The 21,370-nt window shown below is 41.6% G+C and overlaps 1 protein-coding gene and 1 long non-coding RNA gene across 3 annotated transcripts; one reads left to right on the forward strand and one right to left on the reverse strand.

Annotated features, from left to right (window-relative positions):
- Positions 1–3,608: 3,608 nt before the first annotated feature.
- LOC124283033 lies at positions 3,609–20,803 on the forward strand. Of its 2 annotated transcripts, XM_046719044.1 has the most exons (9): positions 3,611–3,725; positions 5,256–5,607; positions 6,909–7,208; positions 14,602–14,925; positions 16,522–16,848; positions 17,826–17,927; positions 18,891–18,927; positions 19,793–19,908; positions 20,060–20,803. In XM_046719044.1, the coding sequence occupies exons 2-9, from the start codon at positions 5,328–5,330 to the stop codon at positions 20,185–20,187; spliced, it is 1,614 nt and encodes a 537-aa protein (XP_046575000.1). In that variant the 5' UTR covers positions 3,611–3,725; positions 5,256–5,327; the 3' UTR covers positions 20,188–20,803. The 2 variants fall into 2 exon arrangements, with proteins under 2 accessions (XP_046575002.1, XP_046575000.1); XM_046719046.1 differs by lacking the exon at positions 17,826–17,927 and having other exon boundaries at positions 3,609–3,725.
- On the reverse strand, positions 10,632–11,843 carry LOC124283034. The gene is made up of 5 exons (XR_006900291.1): positions 11,825–11,843; positions 11,243–11,316; positions 11,060–11,134; positions 10,824–10,893; positions 10,632–10,715 (listed from the first exon to the last, which is right to left on the reverse strand). It is a non-coding gene; the product is annotated as an uncharacterized LOC124283034 (long non-coding RNA).
- Positions 20,804–21,370: the final 567 nt, after the last annotated feature.

Genomic DNA, 21,370 nt, shown 5'->3' on the forward strand with positions numbered 1-21,370 from the left:
CAGTATATATACATGAAAGACACCGTTTTACTTTAGAATAGATTAATTTTAAGCATATTAAATAATTTACAGTCTGCTTTTTTTAAGTATGATAAGTTTTTACATATTGTGATGATACAAACATCTGACAACTGATGTGTAACAAGTCTCAGTTGTTGTTGTTTTAAATATTCATTCGATGTTGCAGATGCACGAAAGCACTGGGAGACGGAACAACTTCAAAACATCATTGACTTCTACAGTCATGGTGAGAAGACCTTTGTAGATTCTGAGGAGACCTTGAGGGAATGGACAAGGATATGGTGCATTAGCAGTACTATCCTTGTACAAGTATCGACCCGCGAATATCTGGGTTAGAATTGATCATCAGTAACCCATGCTTGTCGTAAGAGGCTGACTTCGTTGACACATGTATTCGTATCCCAATTGCGTAGGTCGATGTTCCTGCTGTTGATCATCCACATCCAAACATTGACATATGTCATCGGTTCCCAGTTGCGCAGATCGATGCTCATGCTGTTGATCACTCGATTGTCTGGACCAGACTCGATTATTTACAGACCGCCGTCATATAGCTGGAATATTGCTGAGTGCGGCAAAAAACTAAAGTCACTCACTCACTCACATCACAGCAACTGTTAAGAGGGGCTTCAGTGTACAGAACCTGATAAGGAGGTCGCACAGAAACAGGCTGTCATCGGAGCGGCTTGACACTCTGATACAGCTGCTCTGGGGCCTCCTGTACAGGGCGGAGAGGGGACTAAAAGGGAAAGTTGTTTTGCTGAAATTAATTGCTTAATTGGTCATGAGAGCCTTACAGGAATGGCCTCTCGGAAAAGACAAAGACTTCTTCTTGGGTCGTGAGAGCGGGACGTGCCTTAATTTAATGTAAACCTTCCTCCGACTTTGCTTGTTTGTTGATTTTTTGCAGTTACAAACAGAATTAAGATTTTGCCACTGTGTTCTGTTGTTTATGTTATATTACAATGCAAGAAAATGTTCCTCTCCATTTCTTGGGACCCTAAGTTTGAAATGAAGGTTTCCATGTGACTCCAAGAGTATCTAAGCCATTGGTCGATAATTACACATATCGACTCGTATTTCATTTCAACCCGGACAACCTGCCGATAAATTCATACAAGTTCAACAATACGAGTTCACGGTTTAAGGATTTCAGCAGAATACTTTCCTCATGTTCATAGCTCTCAATTTCTTTGATAGGAACACTTCCCTGTACCACGATACGCTTCTTCTTACCTTTGTTCTCCAACGAGGATGAATTGGCAACAACACATCCTTATACCTAAATGTTGGTCAGCAGAAAATCCACTGGTATTTTGCATTTTATTTCGCATTCTTTCGCAATATATTTCTCATTGATCGTCCCTCAAAGGCTTCTAATTCCCTCTTCATACACAAATGAGTGAATGAGTTTAGTTTAACGCCGCACTCAACTATATTCCAGCTATATGGCTATATGTACAAATGACGCGTCGGGATACGTCACTCACTCACTCACTCACTAAATATGCTTTGAATGTTTTGGGACTTATATATCCCCTCAGAAGGAAAATGATTTTACAGTGCTTTAACCCCCTTTGAGAATACGGCCACTAACAATCTAAAAAATGACTAATATACCCATTTTTAAGTTTCATTGATGTATACTAGGCACTTAAAGAAACTGTGCATACACAAATTTAAAATCTAAACTGATCAAACCTGTGTAGACACATAAGGATTTAAACTCAGAGATTAGTGACATGTATCCAACATATGTGCACGTGCCACGTTCCGTGACGTCAGTGGGTTCGTCCTTGAGACGTGCAATACGTTGTTGCACGTGCATTCCGGGACAGAGAAACAGAGCAAATGAATGCCACACAATACTGTCACTTTGGAAAGCTCAACCTCTGCCCTTGCGATCGTTCAAAAAATTAAACGGCTATTGAAACGCATAGCATGCCAAGGCTCACGTCTGCACAACGTCATGAGGCCACTGGGATGGTCCGTGGGTGAAATGTCTCAACGACAAGTGGCTGCACATTTCCACTGCCACCGGAACACCATTTCTACACTGGTGAGACGCTACCAGAACACAAATGACGTCATCGATCGGCCACGTTCTGGACGTCCACGTGTAATAACGCCAAGACAGGACAGATGGATAAGGGTGACCCATCTTCGCCACAGGTTTCAGACTGCAGTGATGACTGCCCGAACCATCCCTGGACTTCGCCGTATCCACCCCAACACAGTTCGACAACGTTTACGTAATCACGGGATCTGACCACGACGTCCCGCCATACGGCCTATCCTGACACAACGTCATCGACAAGCTCGCCGAATGTGGTGCCGAAATCATGTCCGCATACCTTTGTTTTGGTGGAGAAATGTTGTTTTTACAGATGAGTCCAGGTTTAACATTTCCCATAGTGATGGACGTCAACGTGCCTATAGACGCGTGGGAGAACGTTATGCACAGGCCTGTGTCTTGGAGAGGAATCGCTTTGGTGGTGGTTCCGTGATGATTTGGGGTGGAATAACAGCCCGCCCTCATACGGCAAGGGTTGCTATGGATTTCTTGCAACACCACAACGTTGACTTACTGCCTTGGCCTGCAAATTCACCGGATCTCTCCCCGATAGAGCATGTTTGGGACGAGATGGATCGATGTCTACGCCGTCTTCCTCATCCGCCAGATAACGTCCTTGACCTTGCAACAGAACTTAAGAGAATCTGGCGTGACATCCCACAAGCCTTCCTTGCACGTTTGATAGGCTCTATGCGTCGTCGATGCACTGCTGTTCTCAATGCCGATGGTGGACATACCCGTTATTGAGCTTGTGACATGGTCGTATGACCCCTGTCCCGCTTGTGGACGTCATTGTGATTGACTTTTCAGTTGAAATTCTCCCGACTTGTTATGGTCTCATAATCCCTCCATTAAAGTTTATATGTACCTTTGACATTGTTATCGTACTTATCAACTGGGATAATATTTTGACAATGCACAGTTTCTTTATGTGGCTAGTATATATACAAAACAGATTATTCACAATTTTTCTAACAAATCTATTTCTTTTAAAAACACTAATTATTAAGGATAATTAATTCTATAAAAATATCTTTAATTGATTTGAAACTGAAATATTTATTCCTCGTGATCGAAAAATCAATACAATCAATACACCGTGATTCTTTCATCACAGGGGATAGAAAACGGGGGATCTTCACCCTTAAGTAAATGTTCTTTAGTGTAAAGAGAGAGTGAGAGAGCATGGTTTTACACTGCTTTTAGCAAGTTTCTAGCCAAAGCACAGCGAGGGAATCCAGAATGGGTTTCACACACTGTACCCATGCTGGGAATCGAACTCCTGTCTTCACCAGCGGACGCTTTAACCATCAGGCTATACCACCGTCCCTCAAAGGAGAGACGTCACTCTAATGTAAACGGCGTAATTGTTATTTAATACCGCGATGGAGGAATTACAATCACGGATACACAGCGATACACTCATAGCTCCACCCGGGTTGATCTATTTTTCACTTCCTTTTGTCAGCGTAAGCCTGAATACACGTGATGAGGAAATATTACGTACAACCATTAAGAGAAAACGTGTATGCCCGCTCTGAGCCCCGAGACAAAGGGTCAGTCATGGGAAGAGCAGCTCGTTACAGCTTGCTGTCGTTTCTACTTCTTACCTGTTTCTACAGCCATAACGGTATGTACATTGGTGCACCATATCGGGTTTCTTACTTGGTTCATATGGTTGAAATATTGCTGATGTGGTGTTAAATTTGAATTCACTCACACTTTTATTTGGTTGATGACTCAATAATACATGCTATGCTCCGCAAATTTTGTAAGTCGGCTAATATTTTAATTTCAGTTTTAAATTTCATTTGTTATTTGACTTGGGTATACAGCCATCTGGTAACATTAATTTAGAAGACTTGGAATGGCAGTTAGACGTAGTACACAAAACGGGCGAATTGATGGAATCGACTTTATCATGAGTATATGTGTGTTTGACACTGCATTCAGCAGTATCACGGCTGTCAGACGCGGTCTCTAAACAATTGAGCCTGGACCAGACAATCCAGTGATTGACACCATGAGATACGATGACAGAGCACTTGTTTATAAATTACTGTTAAAAAGGTGCTTGATGGGCATTTATAAGTTGGAAGGTAACGTAACAATATATAGTATGGATTTACAAATATATATAATAATTAATTAATTAATAAATAAGAATAAAGAAGTTGTAAATCCATACCATACAAGGTTATGTTATCAAATAGGTTTTCGCCGAAAGGTGAGCGTTTCTGCCCTATCGGTGGTAACCATCTTAAACATGTCAGCTGTTCACCTGAAAAAAGGGGCGGTGGGGTAGCCTAGTGGTTAAAGCGTTGGCTCGTCACGCCGAAGACCCGGGTTCGAATCCCCACATGGGTACAATGTGTGAAGCCCATTTCTGGTGTCCCCCGCCGTGATGTTGCTGGAATATTGCTCAAAGCGGCGTAAAACCAAACTCAGTCAGACAGTCAGTTCACCTGAAAAAAATCGGGAACGTATGGTTTAACTCAAAATAAGGAATGGAATGAACTGCATTTATTTTTGTCACTGATGCATCAAATTTTTTAATTCTCTCCGTTAGAAGTAATGGCGTCAGTTTGTTATCTGGGTTTTCGAGTGAAAACGGTTCCGACAACCACACATTGTTGTACCCATGAAGAGCCGAGCTGGCAATGATCTTCAGCAACGCATGCTTGGACGAAAGGGGCGACTAACGGGATCGGGTCATCAGGTTCGCTGACTTGGTGGACACATGTCATCGTATCCCAATTCCGTAGTTCGAATCTCATGATGTTGATCACTGGATTGTCTGGTCCAGACTCTATTTACAAACCACTGCCACAGACATCTAGCTGGTATATTGCTGAGTACGACGTTACACAACTATCATGTATTGTTGCTGGGCCAGAACTTCTATGTCTTCAGGGGCGGTGGGGTAGCCTAATGGTTAAAGCGTTGGCTCGTCACGCCGAAGACCCGGGTTCGATTCCCCACATGGGTACAATGTGTGAAGCCCATTTCTGGTGTCCCCCGCCGTGATGTTGCTGGAATATTGCTAAAAGCGGCGTAAAACCAAACTCAGTCAGTCTATGTCTTCGACTCGCTATGGCCCCCCGTTGGCATGGGATCTTTTGTTGGCGATTATGTTTATTTCGATCATTTTGTTTTGCAGCATATGAAATTCAGATTACAAAACTGACCAAAGAGAGCCGTTGCTGGAGAACCTTTCACCTACAATGTGGTGATGTGGCATACTGGTCCGTTCTCTGAAACGCTGAACGTTGTGAATTCTAGCAGTACAGATCCATCTAGCAAGACGTTGTGCTCGATCCCATTCACACACCCTTCAAGGCTAACTTGCCAAAGCTATCCTGGATTTAAGTGCGTATGTTTGTACACTGCAAATCAGTTCAGACTCGAAATCAATGTGTCAAAAGTAGCGGTTAATATGTACAATCGACGGACGTGGAATTTCAACTTCATCAAGAAGGGTTACAATGAAAATATGGACATTGGCGTTATCTGTAAGTATGTTATATTGACTTTGGTTCATGTTACTGAGACCTGTAAAGATCAGGGCCTAGATTTTCGAAGCTCTCTTAGCGCTAAGATAGTCGTAAGTTAATGTTAATGTATGGCACTTACGACTATCTTAGCGCTAAGAGAGCTTCGAAAATCTAGGCCCAGGGTTATACTTGGTCTTCAACAACCCTTGTTTGTCGTAAGAGGCGACTAGCGGGATCGGTTGGTCTGGCTCTTTGAGTTGGTTCATGCATGTAACAGAAAACAAATAACGTAGATCGATGTTCATGCTGTTGATTACTGCATTGTCTGGTCTACTGTTGAGTGCGACGTTAAACAAAAACAAACATTTTGTAACTGCAGGGTGGTGACGAGGGCCTGGTCTCCGGGGTCGATTAAACATATTCTGAATCGTCTGAAAAGTGACACAAATAGGCTGATAGGCAATTGTTTCCTGAACAAATGACGCTGCCAGGATGTAACCGAAAGCTTCCTCGTCCAAGAGAATCACCAACGGCCACCGCCTAACAACCGAACACTGAGACTATAGAGTCGTTTGCAAATCTTGGAAATGTTATTCTTATTACACTATATTCAGTTGTTGGCAATCTATAGCCCGTTTTCATATCGTATTGTTCCCTGTAAAAATATCGTTTTATGATAACATGCTAGTTTTGCTTTAATATCTGTAATATACTGGTAGTTTTACTGTTCTTCGTCAACAGGCTTTTAATTTCTAATTTAATTGTTCTGTATACAATAATTAATTGTTCTCGTCACGATATGGCTGAAATATTGCCAATGTGACTATAAATATTAACTCACTCACTCACTGTTACATGACACTCATGTATTGAAATGTATCTTGTTTAAATCTTCTTTCAGTTGATACTGCATTCATACATATTTAACGTTTCAACAATACAAATATTTATACTCACGTTCATATTAATACGTTGGAATGGATAGATCTATATAATGATCAGCAAAGGCGTTTTAGTTTGTCAGCTGATATTCTTTGTATTCCTTTTAGGATTGGCCTTCACGGTGTGTGCGTGCGTGCGTGCGTGCGTGTGTGTGTGTGGGGGGGGGGGGGGTTGTGTGTTTGTAGTCTAGTGGTTAAAGCGTTGGCTCGTCACGCCGAAGCCCCGGGTTCAATATGTCGCGTAAAGATGACAGATTGCTGTTGCAGAGTAATGAAATATTTGATTACTCATTCTTTTTGTCTTTGTTCTCTACCTGTCATTCATTCTCCAAAGCTTTTGAGGATGTTAGTTCAACTATATTTCACTTACTCCTTCAGATCCCTTTGAACTCAGCCTCAGGTTCAAGAAAACAATAAGGGAATCGGCCCCTGCTGTGATATCGTGTCTTGCCGCGTCCAAGTCAACGCCCACCAACCTGACCATCTACTGGATGCGGCAGTATTGGGGGGATCAGTTCATTCAGGAGCGAGGGGTGAAGAGTAACTGGAAACTAGATCTCCGTCTAGACAGAGCCAGCTACGAGGATGCCGGGAGATATGAGTGCGCCGCCAGCTCGGGGGAGGAGGCGTCAGACGGAAGTGTCAACCATACTGTCACCGAGGAGGTGATCGTTCAAGGTACTCCTATACTACTCAAAAGAGGTCAAGGGTATATTTCAGCATGACATTTAATTATGCATAGCAAACATATAAAACAGAATTTCCAAGCATAAATATGGTTAGAACTGGAATATTCCGTCCTTAAGCTGAGCACTGTGTGCACATCATATACTCTTTGCAAACTCAGTGATCGTAAGATTCCTTTGAAAAAAATTCATCAGTTCCAGAAACAATGGGTGAAACCACCACGTGATCCTAAGTATGCAGCACAAGGTTGTGGCATACTGTCAATTAGACCGCGAAAACCATCTGTGGGATAGCCTGCCACTCTGCCTGAAGAAACTGGAACTATTCTTGAAGATTACCAGGATGATGATGATGATTGTCTCTCACCCTCCTTCCCAACTCGTCCCAAGTATGCTCAATCGGTGCCATTTCAGGCGAGTATGCAGGCCATTTTGCCATTTTGTCCCGATGTGGCCTAGCATTTTCATCCTGAAGAAGAGAACCAGCTCCAATTTGGCGAAGAGTAGGAACAACAAACGGACGCGAAATTTCGTACCTTTATCTGATACCTGTCAAATTTCCCTGGATATGGAGCACAGAAATCCCAACCCACACCATCCCCGAAATACCGCCCAAACGGTGACGCTGTCTGACGTTGACGTCAGCAAATAGTTCACCTGGCCGGTCGGTCGATCTCTGCCGTCGTTGAACTGTTAAGAGTACACGCCCCCACTGGCGTCATCTCGAGTCTCTGTGACGTGTGCACCAGTCGCGGCGATCGAAAGTTGTTGGCTCGAAAACGATTCCTTATGGTCTGGTCCGACACCTGGCCCCGGGGTCATGAAAGTGACTTAAGTCTAAAAATTGCTTAAGTCTGTCATTTTGATCTTTAGTCAAAAACATTGTCTTAAATCGGGGATCACGTACATTTTTTAGTCTTAAAAGTTAAGACTGAGATCATCTACCTACAAGTCTTAAGCCCTTTTTGATGCCGAGTGTTTTTTCAGGCGCACATTTTTATAAGGTTTGAAAAGTGAAAGTTGTGCGAGATTTGCGCTCGCGTGGTCCTGGAACTGCGTACGGCTATAAAATTAAACAGAAATGTGGAATATTAAATTTAATATCCGTTGGTATAAATATAAATGAAAAACCTCGGCGGTTTGAGAAATAAACACTGCTAAATGATGTCCAAAATTTCGCAGATCATCTCTCTGATGTCAAGCTGAGACGGTGCGCTGACGTAAGCATACCTGCATCAAGCTGACGCAGCGCTGACGGCATACCGGGTCATCAAGCTGTGGACGGTGGCATACAGCATAGCTCATCAAGCTGTGACGGTGCGCTGACGTAAGGCCAAGCCGGTGCGCTGACATAAGGCCAACTGTACGGCATACCGGCATCAACCGGTCTGATCAAGCTACGGCATACCGGACGGTGCGCTGACGCAAGGCCACCTGTACGGCATACCGGTCATCAAGCTGTGACGGTGCGCTGACGTAAGGCCAACTGTACGGCATACCGGTCATCAAGCTGTGACGGTGCGCTGACGTAAGGCCAACTGTACGGCATACCGGTCATCAAGCTGTGACGGTGCGCTGACGTAAGGCCACCTGTACGGCATACCGGTCATCAAGCTGTGACGGTGCGCTGACGTAAGGCCACCTGTACGGCATACCGGTCATCAAGCTGTGACGGTGCGCTGACGTAAGGCCACCTGTACGGCATACCGGTCATGAAGCTGTGACGGTGCGCTGACGTAAGGCCAACTGTACGGCATACCGGTCATCAAGCTGTGACGGTGCGCTGTCACGGCATACCGGTCAAAGGCCACTGGCGTAAAAGGCGCACCGGCATACCTGTACGGCATGTGACGGTGCGCTGACGTAAGGCCACCTGTACGGCATACCGGTCATCAAAGTCGAAGCTGACGCTGACGTAAAGGCCACCTGTACGGCATACCGGTCATCGCTGTGACGGTGCGCTGACGTAAGGCCAACCACGGCATGTCAACGGTGCGCATACTGTACGGTAAAGCTGTGACGGTGCGCTGACGTAAGGCCACCTGTACGGCATACCGGTCATCAAGCTGTAAGGCATACCCGGTCACCTGTTACATCATCAACTTGGCCTCAGAGCTGGGACGATATTGAATTGAATTGGTTGCATGGAACCGCTGCCATAGTTGAGTTGAGTTGGGTTTTACGTCACATCGGCATTATTCCAGCCATATAGTGACGGGGTCAAGTGTGAATTTATAAACGTTTTAAGTTATATTCAACCAATCACACTTTGGCTACAACCACTCCTCCGAGCCACATGTCTTTGTGTCAAACAATCCTGGAGCCACGCAATGGCTCTTCCCCTATCAAGATTGCATTGTTGATGTCGGACCATGATGAAAATTCAATTGAGAACAACATGATCGCGGTTTGATTATTAAGTTTTGCATAAAACGCAGACTGGATGTGCAATAACAAAACGAGCTTGCAAAGTTCAGGGAACGTTGTGTTCGTGCAATGGAAACAGTTTTGTTGACCCTTTCTTTGAGATCAGATTGGTCAATTTTCAACAGCTTTGCACACAGTGCTCAGCTTTAGGACAGTTGGGTCTCGAGAAAAAACAGAAGAATGTTTGTGTCTTGTGAAAAACAGTGAAGCGTTAAATACTGTTGGGTCTTGTGAATTGGTGGACGATAATACCGGTTAACCGGTATATTGCAATATTGCAATTCGAACTTCACAATACGATATATTGCGGTACACTTTTCGCGAACCGGTTCACCCGATACGATCGGCAATTTCCCTGACCACGATCGGAAATTTTCGTGATGTAGTCAAAACTACTAATAACATTTGTATTTCCGGTCAAATAATTGCATTTGCGTGACTTTTGAACCATATAAATAAATAAAAATAGATTGGTACCGGCACTCGTTGGAGGGATAAACAAACCAAAATGGCGGACGCCGCTGCAGACACTTTTTCCCGACTTCTTAACTTTAGAGCGAAGTCTTCAATTTGCAGACATTTTCTTGTACAATCTCATTTGAGTCTTGACAGTGGCCAGATGCATTGTTTCCATAGTTTGACCTTGATCATTGCTCATATTAATTAATAACTCATAACTGTTGTTCCCAGAAATGAGATGTTACATACATACACACTGATGGGCATGATCCTAACCAAATTACTCACTGAGTGTATAAGGAGTGTTGGCATGATTGACCAATATGTGTTCAGCATCATGATCAAATCTTATACTGGACAAAATGTGTCATAAAACCCAATTAATTGCCCTAATTTGCTGACAAGCAACGGTATATGGTTTCCCACAAAAGTAATATAATAGCATAAGCTCCATAGACTCTGAGTTATAATGTATTCTCTCTTTAACAAAAGAAATATTGCAACAATGTCATGTTTAATGCATCATGTACCTCTTCTTCCTGTTCTGGTGACCTCCTCCTTTTGGCTCTCGACTTCCTAGGCATTATGATGCTGTCTGACTCCGAACTTGAATCTGAAACAAGTTGCGATATTTTTGCAGTCCTCCACTTGCATTGAAGACAACTTCTTAACGATGAATAAAAAAAATTAAAAATGCTTACGTTAGTAGTTTCAATCATACCTGACATATTGATTTCATGAAACCTATAGACTAGTAGGCAGCTTGGTCACTGCATGCATACAGTGTACATCTGAAATATTAAATTGAACACATTGACACATCAATGTTAAAACCAAATAGCAAGATGATACATATTTCAATAGATGAATTGAATGACTTAGATGTTTATTTAAAGACATTTATCATTTGCTAACAGGCTGGGAAAAGGTTGGTATTTACTAATTCAGATTACTCACTCAAGTTTGTACTCAGAAGACACCAGGTAAGGTACATGTAACAGTGGGCCTAGGTAGGATGTGCACAGGTGGAAGCTGAAAAAAAAGGTATAAATTAAATACTTGACTAATTTGTATGTGTGGTTCAATTCAAACAACAACAATAAAGACATGGCATTATATTTGTTAATTCAGATTACTCACTCATGATATACTCAGAAGACACCAGGAAAGGTACATGTAACAGCAGGGGGGCATAGGTTTCCTGGAGGTGGAAGCTGAAAAGAAAAGGTTATAAATTAAATACTTGACTAATTTGTATGTGATTCAATTAAATAAGGTTGTTTTGAAGATTTCATGAAGCGATGCACTATTGATTATATTCATAAGAATGATGTTTTGACAATTTCACAATACCTTTATGTATCACAAAATCATGAAGATATATATTATTTATTACCTCATTTTATAATATCCAATTTCACACTGTTGTTGCTAAATACTCTGATGCCAGTGATGGTCAATCAATCCAATATCTATTTTAAGAAGTATGTAAAATTGGTTAATAATTATAATTCATTTTGCAACATTTATAATAATTATCTCAAAGTGTGAATATTGCTAACTTCCGAAGATGCAATGGTAATATTATATAAATAAAAGGCTCAAAGAAAGAATTGAAAATAACACTTGAGACTCAAAAATTGGCATCCATTGAAAACTCCATTTTTGTTTTGTTCACTCCTTTTTAGGAAAAATAGAAATCATGAAAAACAGTGAACATACCTCTTACAACGTAGTGGCAACACTTCTATAAGATGCAAGGATGTCATAAAAACAAAATATTGCAATGATATTTAACCTCAAAGTCTCCCTTTTACTCATTTTCTTCAAAACTTGACAAGAAAACATCACAAGTTGAAACCAGGAAGTCATTCGCGGGAACCATGGGCAAGGGAGGTAACTCTAATTTTTTTACATTTACGAACTTTTCAAGCCAATTTTAAAATACTTTGCTGGGGTAATAAAAATTTGAAAAAATGTTTTCTAGACATAAACAAATATGAAGTTTGCGAATAATTAATAAAATCAGTGAAATTTCCACTGGAAAGTGTTTTTTCAAACATGGTCATTTTCACTCACCTCGTTTTGCAGCCGAAATCTGCTTCTAAAAATATTTTATGTAATATTCGTCATCACTGATGCCTTCAGTTCATGAATATGCAAAAATATTCGCGGAAAACGTCACAGAAATAAGCGTAAAACAGGCTCGAAGAGGACCGGTGTTAGTTGTCCAACTTTGCGTCGCTTCTAAAAATAGCGACAGCTACGCCGCCTGGCGAGTGTTGCGGTCGCTATTCCATGACCTTAAACCACGGGTTACAATTTCACAATACATATTGCAATACGCCAACACATGTCACAATATATGGCAGTACGAAACTTTGGGCAATACCCAACCCTAGTCTTGTGGTGATATAGCTGTACCCTCACAGGGGGTTAAAGTACTGTAAAATTATTGTCACAATATATGGCAGTACGTCTTGTGGTGATATAGCTGTACCCTCACAGGGGGTTAAAGTACTGTAAAATTATTGTCACAATATATGGCAGTACGTCTTGTCGTGATATAGCTGTACCCTCACAGGGGGTTAAAGTACTGTAAAATTATTGTCACAATATATGGCAGTACGTCTTGTCGTGATATAGCTGTACCCTCACAGGGGGTTAAAGTACTGTAAAATTATTGTCACAATATATGGCAGTACGTCTTGTGGTGATATAGCTGTACCCTCACAGGGGGTTAAAGTACTGTAAAATTATTGTCACAATATATGGCAGTACGTCTTGTGGTGATATAGCTGTACCCTCACAGGGGGTTAAAGTACTGTAAAATTATTGTCACAATATATGGCAGTACGTCTTGTGGTGATATAGCTGTACCCTCACAGGGGGTTAAAGTACTGTAAAATTATTGTCACAATATATGGCAGTACGAAACTTTGGGCAATACCCAACCCTAGTCTTGTGGTGATATAGCTGTACCCTCACAGGGGGTTAAAGTACTGTAAAATTATTGTCACAATATATGGCAGTACGAAACTTTGGGCAATACCCAACCCTAGTCTTGTGGTGATATAGCTGTACCCTCACAGGGGGTTAAAGTACTGTAAAATTATTGTCACAATATATCGCAGTACGAAACTTTTGGCAATACCCAACCCTAGTCTTGTGGTGATATAGCTGTACCCTCACAGGGGGTTAAAGTACTGTAAAATTATTGTCACAATATATGGCAGTACGAAACTTTTGGCAATACCCAACCCTAGTCTTGTGGTGATATAGCTGTACCCTCACAGGGGGTTAAAGTACTGTAAAATTATTGTCACAATATATGGCAGTACGAAACTGATCTACACACTTTTTTAATCGTAGAATATTTGTTGTTTTATTATGGCTAACTATCAGTACAATCGCCAATGGCTGAAGGGATGGTATAAATCCAGCTAGGGTCAATGCAGGTAGCCAAAGTACTGCAAGTCCCCATGGTCCCTAGAGTGGTGGTCTACCTTCAGTTGTTGGCGATCCTCAGCCTTTTTATATTGTATTGTCCTAATCTGAAATCCTATTTTAGAGATATATGCTAGTTTTATTTCTTGATATTGTGATATTCTAGTCGGTTTTACTGTCCTTCGATGACAGGTTTTTATAATTTACCATAAATTACTATGCATAACAATTAAATGTTCTCGTCACGATATGGCTGAAATATTGCCGATGTGACGATAAATTATAACTCACTCACTTACATTGATTTGTCCCAAAATAGTTTTCTACTTTTAAAGATATATATGCTAGTTTTAACTCATTTTGCGATAATCTGGTAATTTTACTGTCTTTCGTTGACAGGGTTTTATATATTAGAGGGGCGGTGGGGTAGCCTAGTGGTTAAAGCGTTGGCTCGTCACGCCGAAGACCCGGTTTCGAATCCCCACATGGGTACAATGTGTGAAGCCCATTTCTGGTGTCCCCCGCCGTGCTGTTGCTGGAATATTGCTAAAAGCGGCGTAAAACCAAAGTCAGTCAGTTTATATATTAGATGTATGTATATTAAATTTAGAATTAGTTTCAGTCACGATATGGCTGAAATATTGCCGTTGTGACTTTAAATCTTAACTCAGTCACACACTATTATTTATTTTGAGAACAATCGCCGTGCTTGGGACGGAAGACGCAACCTTACTAGAGTTCGTACTTAACTGAGAAACAGTTATCTAAAATCTATTACTTCTTACCTTTCATACCCGTGAAGATCCGGGTTAGAATATTGACCTTCAGTAGCCCATGCTTGTCGTAAGAGGCCACTAACGGAATCGGGTGGTAAGGCTTGCTGACTTTGTTGACACATGTCATCGGTTTCCCAATTGCGCAGATCGATGCTCATGCTGTTGATCACTGGATTGTCTGATCCAGACTCGATTATTTACAGACCGCCGCCATATACCTGGAATATTGCTGAGTTCGGCGTAAAACTAAACTCGCTCACTCACTCACTGTTTCAGCTGCGCCCCGGGCTGACTACGCCCGCAACACTGTATTTGCTCTGCAAGGAGAAAGTGTTGTCCTCACTGCCAAGTTCCTCAACACTTCTGACGTCATGGTGCACTGGTCACGTGACGGACGAACCCTCCAAGGGCAACAACCTGGCTTGGAAACTGAAGAGAGGGTGTACCGCGTGTACGGCAAGAATGTGACGTCACGGGGTATTCGGACACGGCTTCACGTGAAGGCTGATGACGATACGCTCGGTCCGTATGACGTCACGGCATGCTCACGAGGTGGCTGCGCAGCTACAACCATTATCCTTACGGAGAAACCACGAATTGGTGATTATCAAAATGTCAAATCAGTCCTAGCTCTAACCCATGTTTTAGAAGGAGAATGACTTGTGATTTAGAGTATTTAATACACTGTTTATTATTTAGTTAATGTCATTTTACACATAGGGTGCTCTTATGTACTAAAACACGTATTTACAGGCTAAAACACTCCTTGCATCATGGTGATCCTAAAGAAAACAAGAGTCATCAGAAGATGACATATCCCCCCGGCCCCCACAAATTTGAAAGAACAAATCATCTGACAGTTACTTAAAGTCCAACTTGATTTTTTTTAGACTAGCTCCAATCGTTTCCATGGAAATCATAAAAAATATAAATGCCAAAATCTGTAAATAGCAAAAGGCACCACTTCAAGATCTGTCTCATATATCTGTCAAAGTCTTTAAGGAAGATATTGAATCGAAACGAAGCCCATCCCTCCCTTTTCCGAATAGTTTCCATGGAAACCGAGAAAAATAAAAATGTCCAAATCCGCAAATAGCAAAAGGCACCACTTTGGGGTCGGTTTCATATTTCTGCTAAGTTCTGTTGAAAGATATTAAAAGGTTTTCGAGTTGTGCTCCGGAAACGAAGCCCACCCTTCCTTTCGAGACTAAGTCCAAATTGTTTCGATGGAAATCAAGACAAAAAAATGACAAAAATCTGTAAATAGCAAAAGGCATCACTTCAGGTTCTGTTTGATATATAATTATATATACCATTTTATGTTAAAAAAATACTGAATGTTTTTTATCCCCCCGGCATGTAATGCGGAGGGATATAGTCGACGCCTCGTCCGTCTGTCCGTCCGTAATCATTTTGTTTCCGAAGCATAACTCAAAAACCGTTACTAGCTTTTTCAACAAAAATTGGTCGATATCTCAAACAGAACCTAAGGTGGTGCCTTTTGCTATTTACAGATTCGAAAACTTCTTAATAACTTTCATCAAAACTTGGCACATATGTGAGGCAGATCCCCAAGTGGCGCTTTTGCTATTTGCAGATTTTGGGCATTTTTATTTTTCCCGGTTTCCATGGAAACGATTCGGACTTAGTCTCAAAAGGGAGAGGTGGGCTTCGTGTCTGGAGCACAACTCGAAAACTGTTCAATATCTTTCAACAGAACATGGCAGATATATGAGACAGATCTCGAAGTGGTGCCTTTTGTTATTTACAGATTTCTGTCATTAATAGTTTTCTCAGTTTCCATGAAAACGATTTGGACTTAGTCTAAAATAAATCAAGCTGGACTTTAAGTAACTGTCAGATGATTTGTTCTTTCAAAAATGTGGGGGTCGGGGGGATGTGTCATCTTCTGATAACTCTTGTTTAGTTATGTTCCGGGGGGATGAAAATAACAAATTGTATCAATACATAGTTATATTTTACCCTTAAACTCCACCCACGGAGCATGCTCGCCCACGCACTCACACGCACACGCACACTAAATACCCATCGAACAAAATGTCTCTTATAGTGATTACTCAATATCTTGAACCATGAATAAGTGAAGTGACCATGACAATTACATATGTTTACTTCACAAATATGCCTGGTGCACAACTATCCGAAATCTATAACAGTAACGTTTTACCAATACAGAACCGCCATCTGCCCCCGTCAACTTCCGCATTGCCGCTCCCCTCCCTACTGGAGCATTATTAAGTTGGGAGTCGGGACTCAATGAGAGCCAGGACCAATGGCAAAAGTTTATGTTCTTCGTGACCTTCAGAAGGTCTGGTTTGTCATCAGAGGAGAACTGGAACTTCCGGCCCGTGAAAAGTGTTTGTCCTCGACTACCGGTATACTATCTGCTCACGGACCTGCGCACTGATACAGGATATGACGTCAGAGTTCAAAGTGTTGCTACGGCTGATGGAAAGGTCAACAACAGCCCTTTCACAGAGGAACTTCATATACAGTTCCAAGGTAATATATCCCCCAAACATGTCGATTTCCGTATTCTTTTACTAGACCATAACGCACTATCAAGCTTGGTATGGAACATCCAAGATTAAAATATCTGACAAATGTTTGATCTTCTTTAATGGAATTAGTTTTACGCCGCTTTTAGCAATATTCCAACAGTATCACGACAAGGGACACCAGAAATGGGCTTTATACATTGTACTCATGTGGGGAATCTGTACTGGTGACGATCGAACGCTTTTACCACAAGGCTACCCAACCGACACTCTTAAACAGATGATACCGCCTCCGTGGTGTAGTTGTTAGAGTGTCCGCCCGGAGAGCGGAAGCTCGCGGGTTCGATCCCCGACCGCGTCAAACTAAAAGACGTTAAAATATGGTACTTGTTGGTCCCTGCCTGGCGCTCGGCATTAATGGGTACAACAAGGACTGGTCGGCTTGGAGTCAGTATAATGTGTCTGAGTGGGATATTCATGCTTCACTGCGGCATAGTATCTCAGTGGGCTAGCACTATAAAACCAGCTTCAGTCTGGGCTAGTACAAGCAGCCGCACACACACATACACCCGCATGCACGTCGTCATATGAGCGAAATATTCTCAAGCACGATGTAAAACCCAGTTTCACCTCACCTCACCTATTAAACATGCAATATTGATGCACATGTTATATTAGGGATTGTACTTTCTAAATGGCATTTAGGCAATATTAACGAACAGCTCACCTAGTTTTTAGCTCAGAATATAATGTTTGTTAATTGTTTAACGCCACACTCAGTAATAACCCACCTGTATGAGTCGGTTTGTAAAAATTAGACTCTGGACCAGACAATCCAGTGATTCACAACATGATCATCGATCTGCGAGATTGTGATAACATGGCATCCATGTAGACAAGCTTCATCTCCCAATATCGTTGTCGCCTCCTCTGCCGTAGACCAATTCTAACCCGATCCTTCACGAGTTAATATTGTTTCAGAATCCAAAGAGCATTTAAAGGGTGTTGGGATCGGGCTGGCAGTGGGCGTGGGCGTGTCCATGATCGGGATGCTGATAGTCATTGGATTGAAGAGAGCACGAAGTAAGTTTTTTCATTGTTAGCATGCTAATATTAAGAGATGAACAGCATGTGCTTTCAAGTCAACATTATATGTTGACTTGAAATTCAAATTGGCAAAGATTTCTTTATCTTTATTCACATTACTCCCTCCACGAATGTCATCTACCCGTGAAGATACCGGCTAGAATTGGTCTTCACCAACCCAATTTTGTCATAAGAGGCGACTAACGGGATCGGGTGGTCAGGCTCGCTGACTTGGTTGACACACATCATCGTATCCCAATTGCGCAGATTGATGCTCATGCTGTTGATCACTGGATTGTCTGGTCCGGACTCGATTATTTACAGACCGCCGCCATATGGCTAGAGTATTGCTGAGTGCGGCGTTAAACTACTCACCAAAGAACATATGTCATCACAGAATGTATAATCCTTTGGATACAGGTTTCGTCACAATTTTTCCTTTCCACGCCCTGTGGGATCCTTTTTCGGCAGATAATTTAGATTAAAATTAACTATTCTTGGGATTTTACATTAATGAAAGACGTCATTGTAAGTTTCCTAATATGGATGTACTGTTTTTATTTTTAAGATAGCATATTTTCTGAAGTACGGCCATTCGCTCTTACCATTTGACGTGAAATGCTTGTCATTTCGAGTTCACATTTAATAACGATATATCGGATATTCGGATTACCTTTTGTAATCACTGTAAGAAGTTGTTCAAAAGTTATTGAAACAAATGGACCGGACCGTGCCCCTGGTCGAACCACCCGTGAATATTCGGGTTAGAATTGGTCTTCAGCAACCCATGATTGATAGGGTGGTCAGACTCGCTGACTAGGTTGACACGTCATGCGTAGATCGTTGCTCATGCTGTTGATCACTCGATTGTCTTGGAATATTTTGTTGAGAGTGGCGTTAAACAACAAACAAACAAACCTAGTCAAACTAATAATGGCGTCATTTCATCCATCCCTACAGGAAGCCAGAGGTCTGTTAAAGGAACCGAACAGAAAAGGTGAGATTGTCATTCAGTGTGATTAAAAAGTTTATTTTGCCTAAATTAAACAATAGTTTAAATGGATTAAACCAGGTACTTTTAGGGGCACACAGTTTGTTCACTGAGAAAGTGTAATCGCCAGTCTAACGTATGTTGCAATTTGACCACTTTCAAAAATACATAGTGTATTCATAGTATAGGCAAAGGGACACTTGTCAGAGAGGTACACAAAGTACGTAATCTAACTACCAGTTGTCGTACTAACATGTTTTCTGGAAGCCTCATCGATCAGTGGCTGAGTGGGTTAGATCCATTACTTAGTGTCTGGTGATTAGGTGCCCTACTTAGAGTGGGTTTGAATTCAGGATGGGATTCAACCCAGATATTACTAGAATTTATGCTTTGCTGATGAAGTGCAATCTCAAATATACATTTGCTACCATTTGTTCACATTATATTTTCACCACTAATTTGCCTTTTACTGTTCGGGTGAAAATCGATACAACTTTTTATCTGGCGTTGGTGTCAATGTGTGCAGACCAGATTGGCCGAAGCATACGGGAAATGATTTTAAGGTTGGGTATATGTGGGAAATCATTGGGTTAATTCTGACTAGTGTACAACAGTGTTTTGATGTTTTGTTGTACGGCAATAGTAAATATTCCATGTACAAAGGTCCTGCGCCATTTAATAGCTAACCGGGAATGAGTGAGTTAACGTTTACTGTCGCATCAACGTTATTTCAGCCATATAGCGACCAGACCAAGTCACTCGTATACACAAGTTCGTAATAGACCCAAAGTCATACTGGTAAGGAGTTTTATATTAAATTCATGATAGTTTAGCAGTTCAATAATACCGTATTGTGTCACATTTCCTTCAGTGATTTACGCAAGGGTGGCGATTCTGCAGTCGATGACAATAAAGATCCAACAAACCATTCTGGGAACAAGAAAGATCCTGCTCACCATTATGGGAAACGGCCTACCGCTAAGAAGGGTACTGTTTCATCTGTTGTCGAAAATATGTTGGAACATGTCCTTCGGAAGGTTTTATATGTAGTTCACTTGAATGATCAAGTGGTACCTGTCGTGTGCGTTTCTTAAATAGTTCACTAGAATGATCAAGTCATACATGTTGTTTGTTCCAGGACGCATTCCAAAGGGGGTCCCTCCCCCGCCCCCAGGAAGAGGAACCACGCCCAACAATACCTATGATGCACTGACGGACACCCAACAAGAAGAGTATAAAGGCCTCGAGATATACCAGAATAGTTAAACACAGAAATGTTGATTGCTGTTCATATGCCACAGTGAGATTTCGCTGTATTACTTCACTGACACTAAGGGCGGTGGGGTAGCCTTGTGGTTAAAGCGTTCGTTCGTCACGCCGAAGACCCGGGTTTGATTCCCCACATGGGTACAGTGTGTGAAGCCCATTTCTGGTTTCCCTCGCTGTGCTTTGGCTAGAAAATTACTGAAAGCGGCGTAAAACCCAACTCATTCTCTTGTAAAGCACTCTCTTTATTGAATACTGACACCAGCTGTTTTAAGATCGCACATTCATGTGTAACTTAAATGTAATTGACAATAAATATCTCTTCCTACTTTTCTGTCCAGCCAACATTGCATTAAGACTTAAATATCTATTGTTTGAAATTCTATTTTTTTCCCAATATACTAAAATATATGTCTTTGTTATCATCCCAAAATGTAGATATTTCCTTGAATACTGCCAAATGTTTGTTCTATGCATTCGAAAAAAGGAAATTAAATTTGAGTATATAGATCATTATATATTATATCATTATATGTCATGTCTGCACAGATTAGGTGTTTTTGTACTCAAAAACCCATGTCCTCACAGTATTGGAAATAAAGATTTTAAGATCGCACATTCAAATTCTCTCCATTTCTGTTGACACTGTGGTACATTCTAGGAAAAACTGTTTTTGCATAGCGCATTCTGTTCCCACATGGGTACAATGTGTGAAGTCCATTTCTGGTGTTCCCCTTGATATTGCTGGAATATTGCTAAAAGCGGCGTAAAACCCATCTCACTCACTCACTCACTGTGTGAGTTACAATACATTCGACAAAACCATGATGAAAAATGAAAACGCTGTTAAACGCAGAGCCAGTTTTACGGTTCAGATTACGGTACAGGCATGTGAATCACCACCACATGGTGAAGACATTAGGTGTTCACGAAAAGGTAAGCGGATATACTGTCCCAACATTTCTAAGATGCCTGGCGGTTAGAACAATCGGAAAAAATACGTTATCAGACAATAAAGGTATAGTTTTTTGATGACGTAACAATTGAATGACGTTATCCTGTCACTGCGCCATTTAGTCTGCCCCCTCGTAATCGAACCATTTCACATTACGTCACAGTGGAAGCGACGTCACGATGCATGTCATTGTCATCGCCTCGTACGGCCTCCTACAGTAAACTACTC

Source organism: Haliotis rubra, unplaced genomic scaffold (genome assembly GCF_003918875.1).
Source record: "Haliotis rubra isolate DU_JTF1 unplaced genomic scaffold, ASM391887v1 Scf309, whole genome shotgun sequence".
NCBI lineage: Eukaryota > Metazoa > Mollusca > Gastropoda > Lepetellida > Haliotidae > Haliotis > Haliotis rubra.

Bases quoted from the DNA above. Each gene is read 5' to 3' on its own strand.
- LOC124283033 (XM_046719044.1), top strand. From the start codon at position 5,328: ATGTGGCATACTGGTCCGTTCTCTGAAACGCTGAACGTTGTGAATTCT. The intron at 5,608-6,908 runs GTAAGTATGTTA...TTACTCCTTCAG, and splicing joins TATGGACATTGGCGTTATCT to ATCCCTTTGAACTCAGCCTC. The intron at 7,209-14,601 runs GTACTCCTATAC...TCACTGTTTCAG, and splicing joins CGAGGAGGTGATCGTTCAAG to CTGCGCCCCGGGCTGACTAC.